This window comes from Babylonia areolata, chromosome 5 (assembly GCF_041734735.1).
Source record: "Babylonia areolata isolate BAREFJ2019XMU chromosome 5, ASM4173473v1, whole genome shotgun sequence".
NCBI lineage: Eukaryota > Metazoa > Mollusca > Gastropoda > Neogastropoda > Buccinidae > Babylonia > Babylonia areolata.
In genome coordinates, this window is record NC_134880.1 from 51,393,475 (window position 1) to 51,407,675 (window position 14,201).

At 38.3% G+C, this 14,201-nt stretch overlaps 1 protein-coding gene across 2 annotated transcripts in view; it reads left to right on the top strand.

Moving 5' to 3' along the window:
* Positions 1–14,201, top strand: part of LOC143282149 (large ribosomal subunit protein uL24m-like) — a 40,762-nt gene that overhangs the window by 23,674 nt on the left and 2,887 nt on the right. For both annotated transcript variants that reach the window (XM_076587688.1, XM_076587690.1), the window contains exon 3: positions 13,285–13,380. In XM_076587688.1, coding sequence (XP_076443803.1) covers positions 13,285–13,380 — 96 coding nt within the window. The remainder of the gene's footprint in view (positions 1–13,284; positions 13,381–14,201) is intronic.

Genomic DNA, 14,201 nt, shown 5'->3' on the forward strand with positions numbered 1-14,201 from the left:
CACATTTGCTTGTATCCATGCATACACTTGCACATACTCACACAGGTACACACACTCGCACTCGCACTCACCATACGCAAACAAGGATTTCAAGTTGTGTGCTTGTTTTTATGATGTCAGATGATCCATTTTTAGCAGAAGCAAGTAAAGCTTCATTTCTCAGTCAGTTTATGCATTGGCTTTCACTGATTATGGGCCTTTGAAGTTGGTCTCACTGGAAGTGACAGCCATTTCAATTGATGGAATAGGGAAGAAAATCTGAAAGTAAGGTGTCATGATTTAGAAACCAAAAGTAGCTGATAACGGATTAGATATCAAAATTAGTCAGTCCTTGACTCGGGTTTGATTAAAAAAAATTTTTTTAACAAATTTTACTTTTTGTATTGATTTTCGACCTTCCTCTTTTAACCTTTATTTCTTAAACCACGAAAAACAACAATTTCCAGCTCAGAAGCTACATCTACCAATTACCATAATCATTAATGCCACAACAAAATTGACATAACCAGTTTGCAAGGTGAAAAAAAAATGCCTGTTTTTGTATTTTGTTGTTATTATATATTAAATTGCCTGTGTATCACAAATCACAGTAAAATGGTGCGAAAACTGCATTGACTTGGCACAGCACTGAGAAATTTGGTTCAGGCCAAGATGTAAGAAAGCAAAAGGTTCTGCATGTGTGCTCAAAAGATTTACTACTGTTAAGATCACACAAGTTGTGTGTGCTGAAAAGTTGTTAAAGCAAAGATCACACAAGTTGTATGCTCTGAAAAGGTTTCAGATAGAAGATCGCACAAGTTGTATGCTCTGTAAAGGTTTCAGAGAGAAGATCGCACAAGTTGTGCACTCTGTAAAGGTTTCAGAGAGAAGATTGCACAAGTTGTGCACTCTGTAAAGGTTTCAGAGAGAAGATCGCACAAGTTGTGCATTCTCTGTAAAGGTTTCAGAGAGGATATTGCACAAGTTGTGGGTTTTATAAAGGTTTCAGAGAGAAGATCGCACAAGTTGTGCCCTCTGTAAAGGTTTCAGAGAGAAGATCGCACAAGTTGTGTGTTTTGTAAAGGTTTCAGAGAGATCGCACAAGTTGTGTGCTTTGTAAAGGTTTCAGAGAGTTGTAATTGGCAGGTGTTATTTTAAACATTGCACCAGTTGTGTTCACTGAAAAAAGTTTAGGAGAGATGTTGTCGGCTGGCAGATATTATTTTGAAAGTCGTAATTGGCAAATGTTATTGTGATGATTGCACCAGTTGTGTGCACTCAAAAAAAAAAAAAAAAAAAAAAAAAGGTTTAGGAGAGTTGTAATTGGCAGATGTTACTGTGAAGATTGCACCAGTTGTTTGAGGTGTCAGGTCTGTCTCCTCCCGGAGATGGACATGTTTGTCTCCCCATGATGTGGTGACAGACATAAAGACCAGCTCAAGCCTGCCAATGAAGTACACAGCCTGTGCTGTGTGCGCAGCCAGGGTGCACTTGATGTCTTGTTCCTGCTTTGTTGTACAGAATTGTATCCATTGTGCTCTGTTGTGCACTGTCTTTTGGTTGAGTTTGGTTTGAAGTCAGAAGAGCTTGGTGTTATTATTGTTCAAATCTGTTCGATGTTGTAGATATGTTTTTTGGAAAGTAAGTGTTGATATGTCTGTGAAAACCAAATAGTAGGATGGTTCTAGCTTTTGGTCTGGAAAGGATAAAGGTTTATAAAGCTGTTTTTATTTTCATAGTTAGGCAACAGGTCTCACATGTTAGCTGTTTGAATTTACAAGCTGTTTTCCAAGAATTTGCAAAATGGAATAACAAATTGTGCAAAACTGTTATATTTTCAACATTGTAGGTTAAGTGATTAAAAAAACAAACATGTAATGCCGTGTCTTTTCTCTGGAGTCGGGTCTTGTTTGCTTTTGCAGCCATTTATCTGTCTGTATTTTTTTCTGTTTTGTAGCAATGGATGTTTAAAAAGTAGACACCATGGTTGTGTTTTTTCACTTAAAGTGAGGCAGTCTTTTAAGTTGCGATTTAAACCTGGCCTCTTTTGAAGTGTCAACCCCCACCCCCACCCCCTTTTTTTTTTCCCTTTGCATTGAAGCAACACCAGCTGTTTGTTTTGTCCCCTTGGTGTTGATGGTAAAAAACATAAAAGCAAGAGATGCATGGGCTGAGCATTTCAACAAAGAATAAGAGCTTCACCAGTAGTCCAGGTCTTAAAACTCTCAAAGAGAATTCTTCATGGGCATTTTAATAGTCACAGCTACAGACTGTTTCACAAAAAAAAAGCATTTCGATGGGGTTGCATAAGCAATGCTAATAGTTCTAAGTTTGTTTAACATTCAGAAATCATTGAAAGTAAAATTGTTAACGCTAAACAAACTTAGCGCTGCGAATATCACTTGTGCAACCCAGCCCATTGAGCCTTCAAAAACCAAATGTTAAAGGTATAAACAAAATTTAAAGACTTTCCACCTGAAATGAATTTGATTGATGAAGGTGTAAGCACTCTGGCAACTGTGCAGGACAGAACCCAAAAGAATGTTCTGTACCACTTTTGTTGGAGGGTGCGGTACATGGTGGGTTGAATGTTGTCATCTGGCAGACAAGGTTTAAGTATTTCCTTTTAAACTTTTTTTTTTATCAGTTGATTAAAAAAAAAATTAGTATGTTTCCTTTTTGCCTGGGCAGTGTGTTTCTTTCATTTTCTTTCTTTTTTTTTTTTTAAATATCTTACTAAAACAATTTTTAAAAGACAATTTTGAATCTGTAGCTTGAAGAACTGGAAGGTGCAGATGTGTGAACTTTGGATGATTTGTGTTGAATCTTGGTATATTAGAACTTTAGAAGCCAGGAAAAGTGTGTAGATATGAAAGCGGGCATGTGTCAGAAATATCCTATGGGATCATTTCTGTTACACTTCAGATTCACTTCTGTCTTGGTGGTGGACTGGGCTGCCCTTGTGCTGTTTGTTTCACTCTGTTCTCTGTCAGCGATAACCTGTAACCATGAAATGAGTTCCAGTCAGAAACCATCTCAGCATGTGCATGAAAGTGTTCTGGAAACCATGACTACTAATTGGTCTCATGAAATATTTCAGATTTTGACTGGATGAGTGAAGTTCTTAAATGTGGGAGACAGCTGCATTCAAATCATGAGAACCGATTCATTATTGTATGTACCACTTTGTTTGACATCATGTGTATTGAGTGATACTCTAGATCAAATGATGCGTAGTAACAATGACTGGCAGACTGTCTCACCATCAAGGTCATGCAAGAGGTCTTTTGTGATTTCCTTTTGGGTCAGTTTTATTGTGATGCCCTCCTAACAACACATACAAATTTGGCCAGTTTGATTAAGTCCTGGAAAAGAACAAGGCCACTGGAAGACAGTTTTAAGCACATTTCCAGGACAAGAGATGCCTGGAGCAGTGTTGGGGAAAAGAATTTTGACCTGAATCTTTCCATTTGACATCAGATCAGTGTAGGTTGATTGAGTCTGCACTTCATCTTAATTTCTGCTGGTTTCATGTTGGGCAAATATTTTATGGTTGAGGGAAAAACTTGCTTTGAATTTCAGGTCTCACTCAGTAATTGCTGCCACCAAATATTTCTGCAGGATGTTCTTTTGATTGTTAAGCAGAGTTGCAGGTATAGCGACCAGTTTTCCAGGTTTTACTTTTGCTAAAAAATTCTTCATGATCTTGTCAAAATGTTTCATAGCAATTTTACACAGATCACAAGAAACAAACAAAACAGTTGACATCTTTGGGGTAAAACTAGGTAAGTGCTAGATTCAGGTTTCTATGTGAACCTCTTTGTTCCCCCATTTTGCTTATTCTTAAAACAACACCAAACCTACATGTTACTAGCACTTTGTGTTCTTAAAACTGTCATCTTACTGTGAGAAAGAAACAAATAACTAAAGAGGGAAAAGTGGATTTTTTTTTTTCAACCATAAAAGACCTCTTGATATGTATTCTTGATGGGTGACGATGGAAGCAGTCACAAGACGGTGACGAAAAATGGCAAAGCGCAGAAGTATCTCAGCGACTTCGTCTGGTTCTCAGATAACGGAAGTTGAATTGCCCATGGTGCTATTCCATCATCTTTGCTCAGTTTCTTTTTCCATTTCAATATTTATTCAAAAGTTCATGCATGTACATCTGTAGTATATTTTCACTTAAATCTCCTTCACAGTTCCAGTATATTTGTGTGTGAATGTGTGTGTTTTGTCCAGTAATTATTCCAAGGTTGTTGGGTTTTTTTGTTGTTTTTTTTAATGTAGAATTGTCTGTATGGGGCATCAATTTTACTTGAATCTCTTGAATAGTTTTCTTCGTCTCATAGGGCTTGAACATCAACAGCATGGTTGTGGGCTGATAAAATGATGGTGTTACCGAGTTCAGAGATCTTGTCTCCACAAAAGTGAACTTGAGACTTTTGTGTTGAAAATCAAGATCTTGTGAATAATGCAACATACTGATACTGAATCAGAGTTTAGAGATAGTGTTAATTTGTATTGTAATTTGTATTGTGATGTTTTGGGTTTTCAAAATGTAACTCTGTGCTTTGTGTGAAGCTTTGTGTAGACAAATCGTTGTTTCATGAACAGCATTTAAACCTGAAAGAGACCGTAGTTAAATATGATATTCAAGTGTTCAGCTGCTCAGTGTGATAGAGAGTAGGAAGAAAGAAGAAGGCAAGAAAAAGAAGAAATAAAAGAACCTGATCTGACTCATTCCTTGTCTGCCCTTGTATCTTTATAGATTGCTTTCTCTCTCTTAATTACATCATTTAGTCTTCCAAAAATGATTGTATTGACTTTGAATAATGTGAAGACCTATATAATGTGTGTATTTGCCAGTTGATCATGATTGGTTACCTTGATGCTTGCAGAGAGAATGGGAGGTTGATTACATCCTCCTTATCCGAAAACTCTTTGACCTTTTAAGAAATCATATTGTTAGATGTTTTTACTTGGCATGAGTGCAAATGTTTATGTGTATGTTTTGTTTTTTTTTGGGGGGAGGGGGGAGATAATTCTTTCCTTATTATCACTTTAACAAACTGAACATGTTTTTTTGTTTTGTTGCTTTCTTTTGAATGTGATAGTTCTTCCCTTAAAATCTAGACTGACAGTGACATGCTCTGTGTCTTGAAAGTTACTGCTTTATTTACTTATTTGTTGTTGTTTTTTTTAGATCGAGTCTGTGGAACAGTGCTGAAAAATTCTTTTGCCTACCTCATGGTAGTATCATAGCTGGCAATACTGCAAGCTTGGCATTGCGTGGAAGGAAAAAAAAACCAAACCCTTCTCACTCTTCGTATATTGTGTGCAGCTACTTTCGTCACTCTGGTCACATGGTTTTACACATTTACACACACACATGTGATGTTTGGAACACCTATGCTGAACTTAGAGTATATTTATCATGTCATAGCAGAACACTCCAAATAAGAATTACCATGTCATGTGAAAATAGTGTTGTAAAACTGACTCTTGCAGTAGAAACATTGTTGGATACTCTAACAGGAGATAAGACATTTTTTGGATACTCTTACACAAGAAACATTGTAAGATAAGGAGAAACAGGAGAACCCCCCCCCCCCCCCACCACCACCTGAATGCAGGACACCATTTCTTTGAAACAAAGTGTTTCTGGGACAGTCTCAGGGTGAAAAAAAACAACAAACAAAAAAAAAACTGCAAGGAGAGTTTGTAGTGAAACTGGAAGCTCTCTTGCCCCCCAGTCTCTCCATCTCCATCCCTCCTTTTTATACTCCCCTTCTACCCCTGAAAACAGTATGGCTGCCTATATGGTGGGGTAAAAACGGTCATACATGTATAAGTTCACTCTTGTACATACGAATGAACGTGGGAGTTGCAGCCCACAATCGAAGAGGAAGAAGATACCCCCTTTCTGAAATGCTCATTTGTAAAATAACATGATCTGAGGTATTTTTTTCAACTCCAAAGTTTGATTTTTACCCCCAAAAAATCTGTTCAATTTTGAGGAAACCAATGATAAAAGAATTATGTTGGAAGGGGATTTAGGAAAATAGGCAAACAAAAGCCTCAGCAGTGGATTGGTGGCCTTGTGGGAACACATCTGCTGAAGAGGCGAGAGAGTGTGCACAGGTTCCAATCCCACATTCTCCAGTATTCCCCCCCCCCTCCCCCAACCCCCTTCCTTCCACTGACCTTGAGTGGTTGTCTGGATGCTTGTCATTTGGAGGAGACGATGAACCTAGGTATAATGTGTAGCGTGCACTTCATGCCCATTACAGAACCTACGACAACAAAAGGGATGTCCCTGGCAGAATCCTGTACAAAAATCCGCTTTGATAGGGAACCAAATACACTTTTCAGGCAAAAGAAAAAGGTTGGTGCTGCCCTGTAGCATTACATACTCCCTGGGTGTAAGGTTAGAGGTTATATGAATAGGCAATGGGGTAAACATGCGGGTTTTGGGGGGAACAGGTCAATGTCAACCCAACCGAGAGCTGAAGAAAATAAAAACATCTCTCGCAAAATCAAGCCATTTATGTGTCTAGTACATACGCAAGAATTAAAATGTCTCCAACCACACATGAGAATATCAGACATTACACTGGGGAGAGCAGGTCGAATTTCAAACAGAGAAGTCTGTTGTGACAGAGTAATGCAATTCAATACAATACAATAGCGTACTATGCAGCAACAGGAGACCATGTGGTCAGAGTGACCAACACCAGTTAAGCAGCTCCACAGGCAGCAAACCAAGTGTACAGACAGAAGAGTTGGATACTGTAGTACTTACAATGAAGAGTGTACAATTGGATTGTTCGCTGTGATGTACGTAAGAAAAACAAAACAAAAAAAACAAAACATCTGCTGGTATGAAAGGAAAACTTTTGTTATGCTTCCAGTATAATGATGAGATGTGCATGACAAATAACAGATGTTCCTCCGTTCTTTTGAAAAGACTGTTCATGAAAATTATGAAGAACTGTTTTATGTTCAAAGTGGGTAGCGTGTATTTTAAGCTATGGCTATCCTGCTTAAGTTATAAACTGTAAGAAATCCAGACTTCACTACTTGTGCAAGACGAGTGCATACCCTAATACATTGTTCAGTAGACATGGGTCAAGGAGCTGTTGAACAGACTATGGTAGCTCTGTGGACTTTTTTTTAATGTATTGATTTTTTTTTTTAACTTTAATTCTAGAATTATAACCAGTCTTGAATTTATGCAGTAACAGTAGCTTATAAACTGGAAAGTTTGGTTGGATACTTTCCCCACACTTGCTGAACAGTTTAACTTAGCAAAGGGAGCACTTAAGATTTATTAAAAAGCCGTAGATGTCTTTGTTGTGTTGGTACATTTATGGATCAATGATGGTAGAAAAATTCAGGGCAGTGACACTCTCCCTCAGACAGTGTGGTTGTGGCATTGGTGATGTTAAAGAACCCATCGTTTGTTTTGTAGGCTGTATGTGTGTGATAAAGGCACTGTCAACAGTCCGTTACTTAGTTTTGCTGTTTTGCTGTTCATAGTGTGTGTGTGTGTGTGTGTTACGGAGATTTCAGTGACAAATGGCAGTAGACTTGTATTCATGTATCAGAATGTTGTGTTCTTGGCTCTCATTCAGTGCTGCGTTATTACATTATCTTTGCTTAAAGATTGAGAAAGAAACTTCAGTAACACAGTACTTACAAATAATACCTGATCTGTGATAGTTGTACAGATTAAGTGTACAAATAGGTTCAATGTTGATCTCATTTGAGGGTCGAGTGGTATGAAGTATGGTATCATAACTAACTATAGTTGTACAGGCATTCCCATTATCATTTGGCCTTTGTATAAATAGACTGGGAAAGCGTGTAAAGAAGCAAGGCATAGTCGACGCAAACATATAGCACTGCATTGCTAGATAACAACCATTGATATTATAACACTCATCTGAAGATGGATGAAAAAAGTGGTGCTTGGAACAGAATGTGTGAGGTGTTATCGGGGGTATTAAGTCATCAGGTCATCCGTTTGTAATTCATTCAGCATGTTATTCTGTCTGTCTACATGTTATTCTGTCTGTCTACAGAAATACTTTTGTCTGGACTGCTGTGGAACTGTTCACAGATGTTAGATACAACTTAAAGAACTTTAAAAAAAAAAAAAAAAAAATTTATAGAAAACTAACTGATGAATTGGTGTAGTTGATTTAGGTGGTTCTTTTTCTTTGGTTGGCTAGTTAATATGTGTGTGCAGGAAAAAAACAACCTTGAACAAAAGGTGTGTTCACTTTGTTCATCAAATAAATCAGTACATTAGGCAGGAGCAGAATGGACATGATTACCTTTTTGTCGAAAAGAATGGACATGACAACCTTTTATTGATATATCAAACTAGCATAGCACTTACGTCAAGCAAATTCAGACTGTACAATCTCTTTTTTTTTTTTTTTTTTTTTTTTATTCGAAGCTTTTTGAGAAAACATGCTTCTGAAACTGTTTATACATTATACATAGTGTTTCATAAGAACTATATTGAAACTAATTACAGTAGCAGTGAAGAATGTTGTATGTCAGCTACAATAGAATAGCAATGATTCTAAAACAATTCTCACGGCCTGACTAAGCGCGTTGGGTTACGCTGCTGGTCAGGCATCTGCTTGGCAGATGTGGTGTAGCGTATATGGTTTTGTCCGAACGCAGTGACGCCTCCTTGAGCTACTGAAACTGAAACTGAAACTCTAAAACAATAGAAAAGCAGTGATTCTAAACTTACCTGCCAGACGTTTACAGGCAGCATAATTTCATTGACAGATAAGAAATGTTGCACGCTACAAATGATTGTTAACATTATTTATGATGAAGTATTTAACATTTCACACAGCTTTTGATAAAAAAAGAAAGAAAAAAAAAAGAATCATGTTTTCCAGTGTAAATACCATCTTGGGCTTTTGACGTCATATTGCCATTAATTCTTACCACCTGTAACGAGCGCACAAGAAGAAAGGGGGAACCATGTCCTCCTCCTCTCTTTCTGTGCATGTCTGCCTTCAGCACTGTGCATAATATGCAGAAATCATAAATGGTCCATGCTGCCGGCAAACCTCCACTGGCCTCGACGTCCTGTTGTCTCAGCTGCTTGGCAGTTGGCTGGCACAGACTGAGGGGGAGTGTGTGGTTCGTGTCTAGGGGCGGGCTTGCGGATGAGGATCCCGGTTGTTAACATTCTCACGCTATGCAGGGAACAGGGTTCCTTTGCCTGGAGAGAATGTACTTTCTTTCTCGGGGAAAACAACTTTCTCAAGGATTAGAGATTTTGACTTTTTTTTTTCTTTTTTTTTTTTCTTTAGAGTCTGTTTACGTTTGATTGAATTGTCATTGATTAGTGTCAGTGTTTCTTCTCTAGTCTGTTTCAAATGTTAATGGATAATATATGTGTGCATGAATGCAAGTATTGCTTTGTTTTTCTTTTCTTTATTTTAAAGAAATATCAGTTTCAAGTATAAAGTACGAAAGAATAATTTAAATGTTAAAAGTATCCCTTAAGAAGAGTGTTGCCAGTGAACATGACAAAAATGAAATGGATGTGTACTTATCTGATGATTTATTCATATCTGTCTGATGTTGAACTTTTCATGATTCTGATAGTTATAATTGTACTTCAGTGAAAACAGTCACAGTGTATTTGTATGAGGTAACTTGTTTTAGGTGATCAGATGTTTGTATAATTGCCCCAGCTCCTGACATCTTGAAAGTATATGCTAATGAAGTAATAGTACCATTTGATTTTAATTTGGTTTTTAGATTTCATTCATCCCTGTTTGGACCCGCATTTAGTTAATCTGGAAATTCATTTAGATTTCTGTGTATCTGGTTTGTTGTGGAAAAAAAAAAGCTTAAACATAATCTCAGACTTTTGCAATCCTTTGTTCTGGGTGTACCAGGTTGTAAATGGGCTCCTCCCTCACCCCCCCGCCCCCACCCCAACACCCTCCTCCCTTCATGCAAGTCTTTTTGTGGAATCATCTCCCTTGTACATTTTCCTTTGACTGCTTTTTTGTGCCAGGGTTGTGGTTGTCTGATTTTATTGGACCTTGACAGTGTGTGTTGGTTTACACATTTGAGTCATCCTGAAAATGACCTGGAAAAGAAAAATAAGGATTTCATTGATAATTTATAAACATTAGGACTGATAGCTGTTTCATGTAGCATTCTACTGTTCGGCCAAATTGCCCACTGACAAATGGTGGCAAGTCCAAGTGAAGTTGTTATAACTTAACAAATGGGAGCACTGTTATCACTATGATTCAACAACAGAATTTGCACAAAGATCATTGTTGAGAAGTTGAGTATAGTGTTGGTAAAAAGTGATGTAACAAATGTGTGATGTTCCCATGAATTCAGACATGTTCCTGTGTTTTGGAAGGACCTGGTGTTTGTGGTTTTGGACAGAGGCACTGTATGTGGGCAGTTTTTCCATGAATTTTTGGTTTTGAATTTTTGTCTTTCCACCACTCCTTCCCTTTCTCCTCTGAATTTTGTGAACAGACAACTATGCAGTTGTTGCTTCCACCGTCAGCAACATTGTACATGGATTGTTTCATATTCAGGGCTGAACATCTTCAACAGTTAAAAAAAAAGAAGAAAAAAGAAAAAAAAAAGGTTGTTTCTTTGTGTGTGATAGTAAAATCAGTTTGTAAGAAACACACAAAAGTGACAGAATAATTTACAACCAGCAGCCATAGAAATTGGCTCACAGAATTATTGGTTGGTGTCACTTCTTGGAGAGAACTCTGCAACACCTTTGTAATACAGCATGATATACTGACAGGTGGTTTTTTTTTTTTTTTTTTTTTTACAAGGAAATCTCCATCTCATCAGAGCTGCCCATTTCAAGTGGATGTTCAGTAACCACTTCCACATTTTTTGTTATTGTAGAACATGGTCAATGTAATACAGATTATTAAATGTTATTTTAGGTGGTGTGATAAATCTCATCAGAGCTGCCCAATTCAAGTGGATGTACAGTATTTGCTCCCACAACATTTTTGTTATTGGAGAACATGGTCAGTACTATCTGACACAAATAAGGCAAATTATTAGATGTTATTTTAGATTGTACAATAAATTGTGAAATGCATGCGTTGAAATGTGTATTACTAATGGATGTCATCAACATTGTGGTCCTTTCTGTGCAAATAAAAAATTAAAAACGGCACAGGATCATGTGGAGTGTTTGTCAGAATGTTTGTTTTTCAGACCTCTCCTGTGTACCTGTGTCCCTTGCTGTGTTTGCTACTGTCTAGTCATAACTAACATTCACAATTGCCATGATTACATTTACTGATCCCCTTTAAGCTTGTTTTGGATCTGAATGGGAAGTTGTGTTTGAAAGGATGCCCTTCACACATACACACAAGCATAAACACAGAGTGGTACACGATTACAGAATTCCATCCATACGGAGTGTAAGTATGCATGTGTGTGTGTGTGTTTGTGCTTTTGCATGACATCTTGAATTTACTTTGCATTGGTTAAGGAACACTTCTTCTCAAAAGTAACCGCTAATTTTTTTTCTCTCTCTCTCTTTTCCCAGTAATCCACATCTGAATTCCTCTGACGTTTGTCAAAAAACACCACCACATTAGCAAGTAATATTGAGGTGGGGGAGGGGGGGGGGATTTAAGCATTTGCTGATCTTCCTGACGGGCGCAATAGCCGAGTGGTTAAAACGTTGGACTGTCAATCTGAGGGTCCCGGGTTCCAATCACGGTGACGGCGCCTGGTGGGTAAAGGGTGGAGATTTTTACGATATCCCAGGTCAACATATTTGCAGACCTGCTAGTGCCTGAACCCCCTTCGTGTGTATATGCAAGCAGAAGATCAAATACGCACGTTAAAGATCCTGTAATCCATGTCAGCGTTCGGTGGGTTATGGAAACAAGAACATACCCAGCATGCACACCCCCGAAAACGGAGTATGGCAGCCTACATGGCGGGGTAAAAACGGTCATACACGTAAAAGCCCACTCGTGTGCATACGAGTGAACGCAGAAGAAGAAGAGCTGAGCTTCCCATTGATTACAGGTTGAAAGGAAGCAGAGCAAGAAAATCACGCCTTTTTCTAATTTTATACTCCCCAAATGGAGTATGGCTGCCTTATCGTTAAGGTAAAAAGGGTCATATTCATAAAAGTCCATTGATGGTTGAGTGAATGTTATAGTTGTGGACCATGAATGCAGAAAGAAAAAAGTCTGAATTTTGGAGCACATGTGTATGTTTTACAACTGTGTTTTTGTGTTATTTTAGACAAAAAAAACAACAACAAAAAACCCAACAAAATTCATATTCAAATGAGCCAAAACTTAATACATTGCCAGCTGAAACTTAAAGCAAATGTCCAAATTATCTCGTAAGTTTACAGATTGGAAATTAAATGTATTTTAAACTAAATGCAGCGAACATGTCACATGCTTCTGTGGAGGACAACTTTCAAATACATATATTTATACTTTTTGAGTGTGAGGCTCTTAAACCTTTTATACCTAGCGTTCCTGAAAAATCATTGAAAGATGTTGCTCATAAGAAAGCTATTGTTAAATATTTCTAAACCTTTAACTTTTTTCCCCCCCTTCTTCGTTTGTTGGCTGCAACTCCCACATTCACTCATTTGTACACAAGTGGGCTTTTACGTGTGTGACCGTTTTTACTTGTCACATAGGCAGCCATACTCTGTTTTTGGGGGTGTGCATGCTGGGTATGTTCTTCTTTCCATAACCCACCAAACACTGACATGGATTACAGGATCTCTAACGTGCATATTTGATCTTCTGCTTGTGCACACACGAATGGGGTTCAGGCACAAGCAGGTCTTCACATGTGTTGACCTGGGAGATCGGAAAGATATCCACCTTTTACCCACCAGGCACCGTTACCGAGATTCGAATCTGGGACCCTCAGATTGGAAGTCCAATGCTTTCACTACTCGGCTATTGCGCACGTCTTTTTTTTTTCTCTCCCCTCAAGGGCTGGGCTGACAAAGCATGTTGGGTTACGCTGCTGATCAGGTATCTGCTTAGCAGATGTGGTTTTGTGTGTATATGGATTTGTTTTATGCTTTCCTCCCCCCCCCCCACCCCCACCCCCACCCCCACTCAAGGTCTAGACGCATTGGGTTACACTGCTGGTCAGGCATCTGCTTAGCAGATGTGATATAGGGTATATGAATTTGTCGGAACGAAGCGACGCGTCCTTGAGTAGCTGAACTGAACTGAACTGTGATATTGTTTATGTGGTCCTTCCTTCCAGGTGGAGGTACTGACGGGACCAGACAAGGGAAAGCAGGGCATCGTGGACTGCGTGATCAAGGAGAGGAACTGGGTGTTCGTGGAGGGCCTGAACTGCGTAAGTGTACCTTCCGGGTCAGCCAATACGAAATACGAATATGAAATTGTTTATTCAGATTTAGGCCTAAGCCCCTTACTGAAGGGGTAAGTCACAATTATATCAATCACACAAACACTTTTCAAAAACACATTGTTTAACATTTACACTTCAGATGCTTGTTATATTTGACAATCTATGTTGATATTATGATCTAAGTTATAGCGATACGCAATCACTTTAAGGCATTGTAAATGTATAACACCACATTGCACAATACGGTTTCATTTCTGGATGACATTAGCAAATTAATCTAAAGCGGCATGGGTTATTATAAAACTTAGGCTGGATATGTTTCAACCTTAAGTCAAGTAGACAAGGACAACAAAACATAAAGTGAATTTCATCTTCTGATTGATGGCATAAACGACACAACACTTTCTCAGCTCTTTTTTCACTGTATCTTAAACGATGACAGGCAATATCTGATACACCAAGTCTAACTTTGATCAAAGCACATTTCACATATCTATTCATTTTCATTTCAATGTATGGCTCCACATTATTTGTCAACTTAAACATCTTATATTCAGCAAATCTGTCACTACTCTGAATGTGGTTATGCCAGTCCTGCCACCCACAACCAACAATTCTTTGTACCTTTCGGGTCCGGCCGAGGATTGGAGTGAGTGGTGGGGTGGACCCTGTGTGTCTTTCATCAAAACTGTGATGACAGGTTTCATGCTGTGAGACACAAGGATTTTTTTCTTCTGATTTTGTCTGCAGCTGAATGAATATGAATTTAAAATGGGCTAGTGGAGGATAGTCCAAAGCAATTTTTG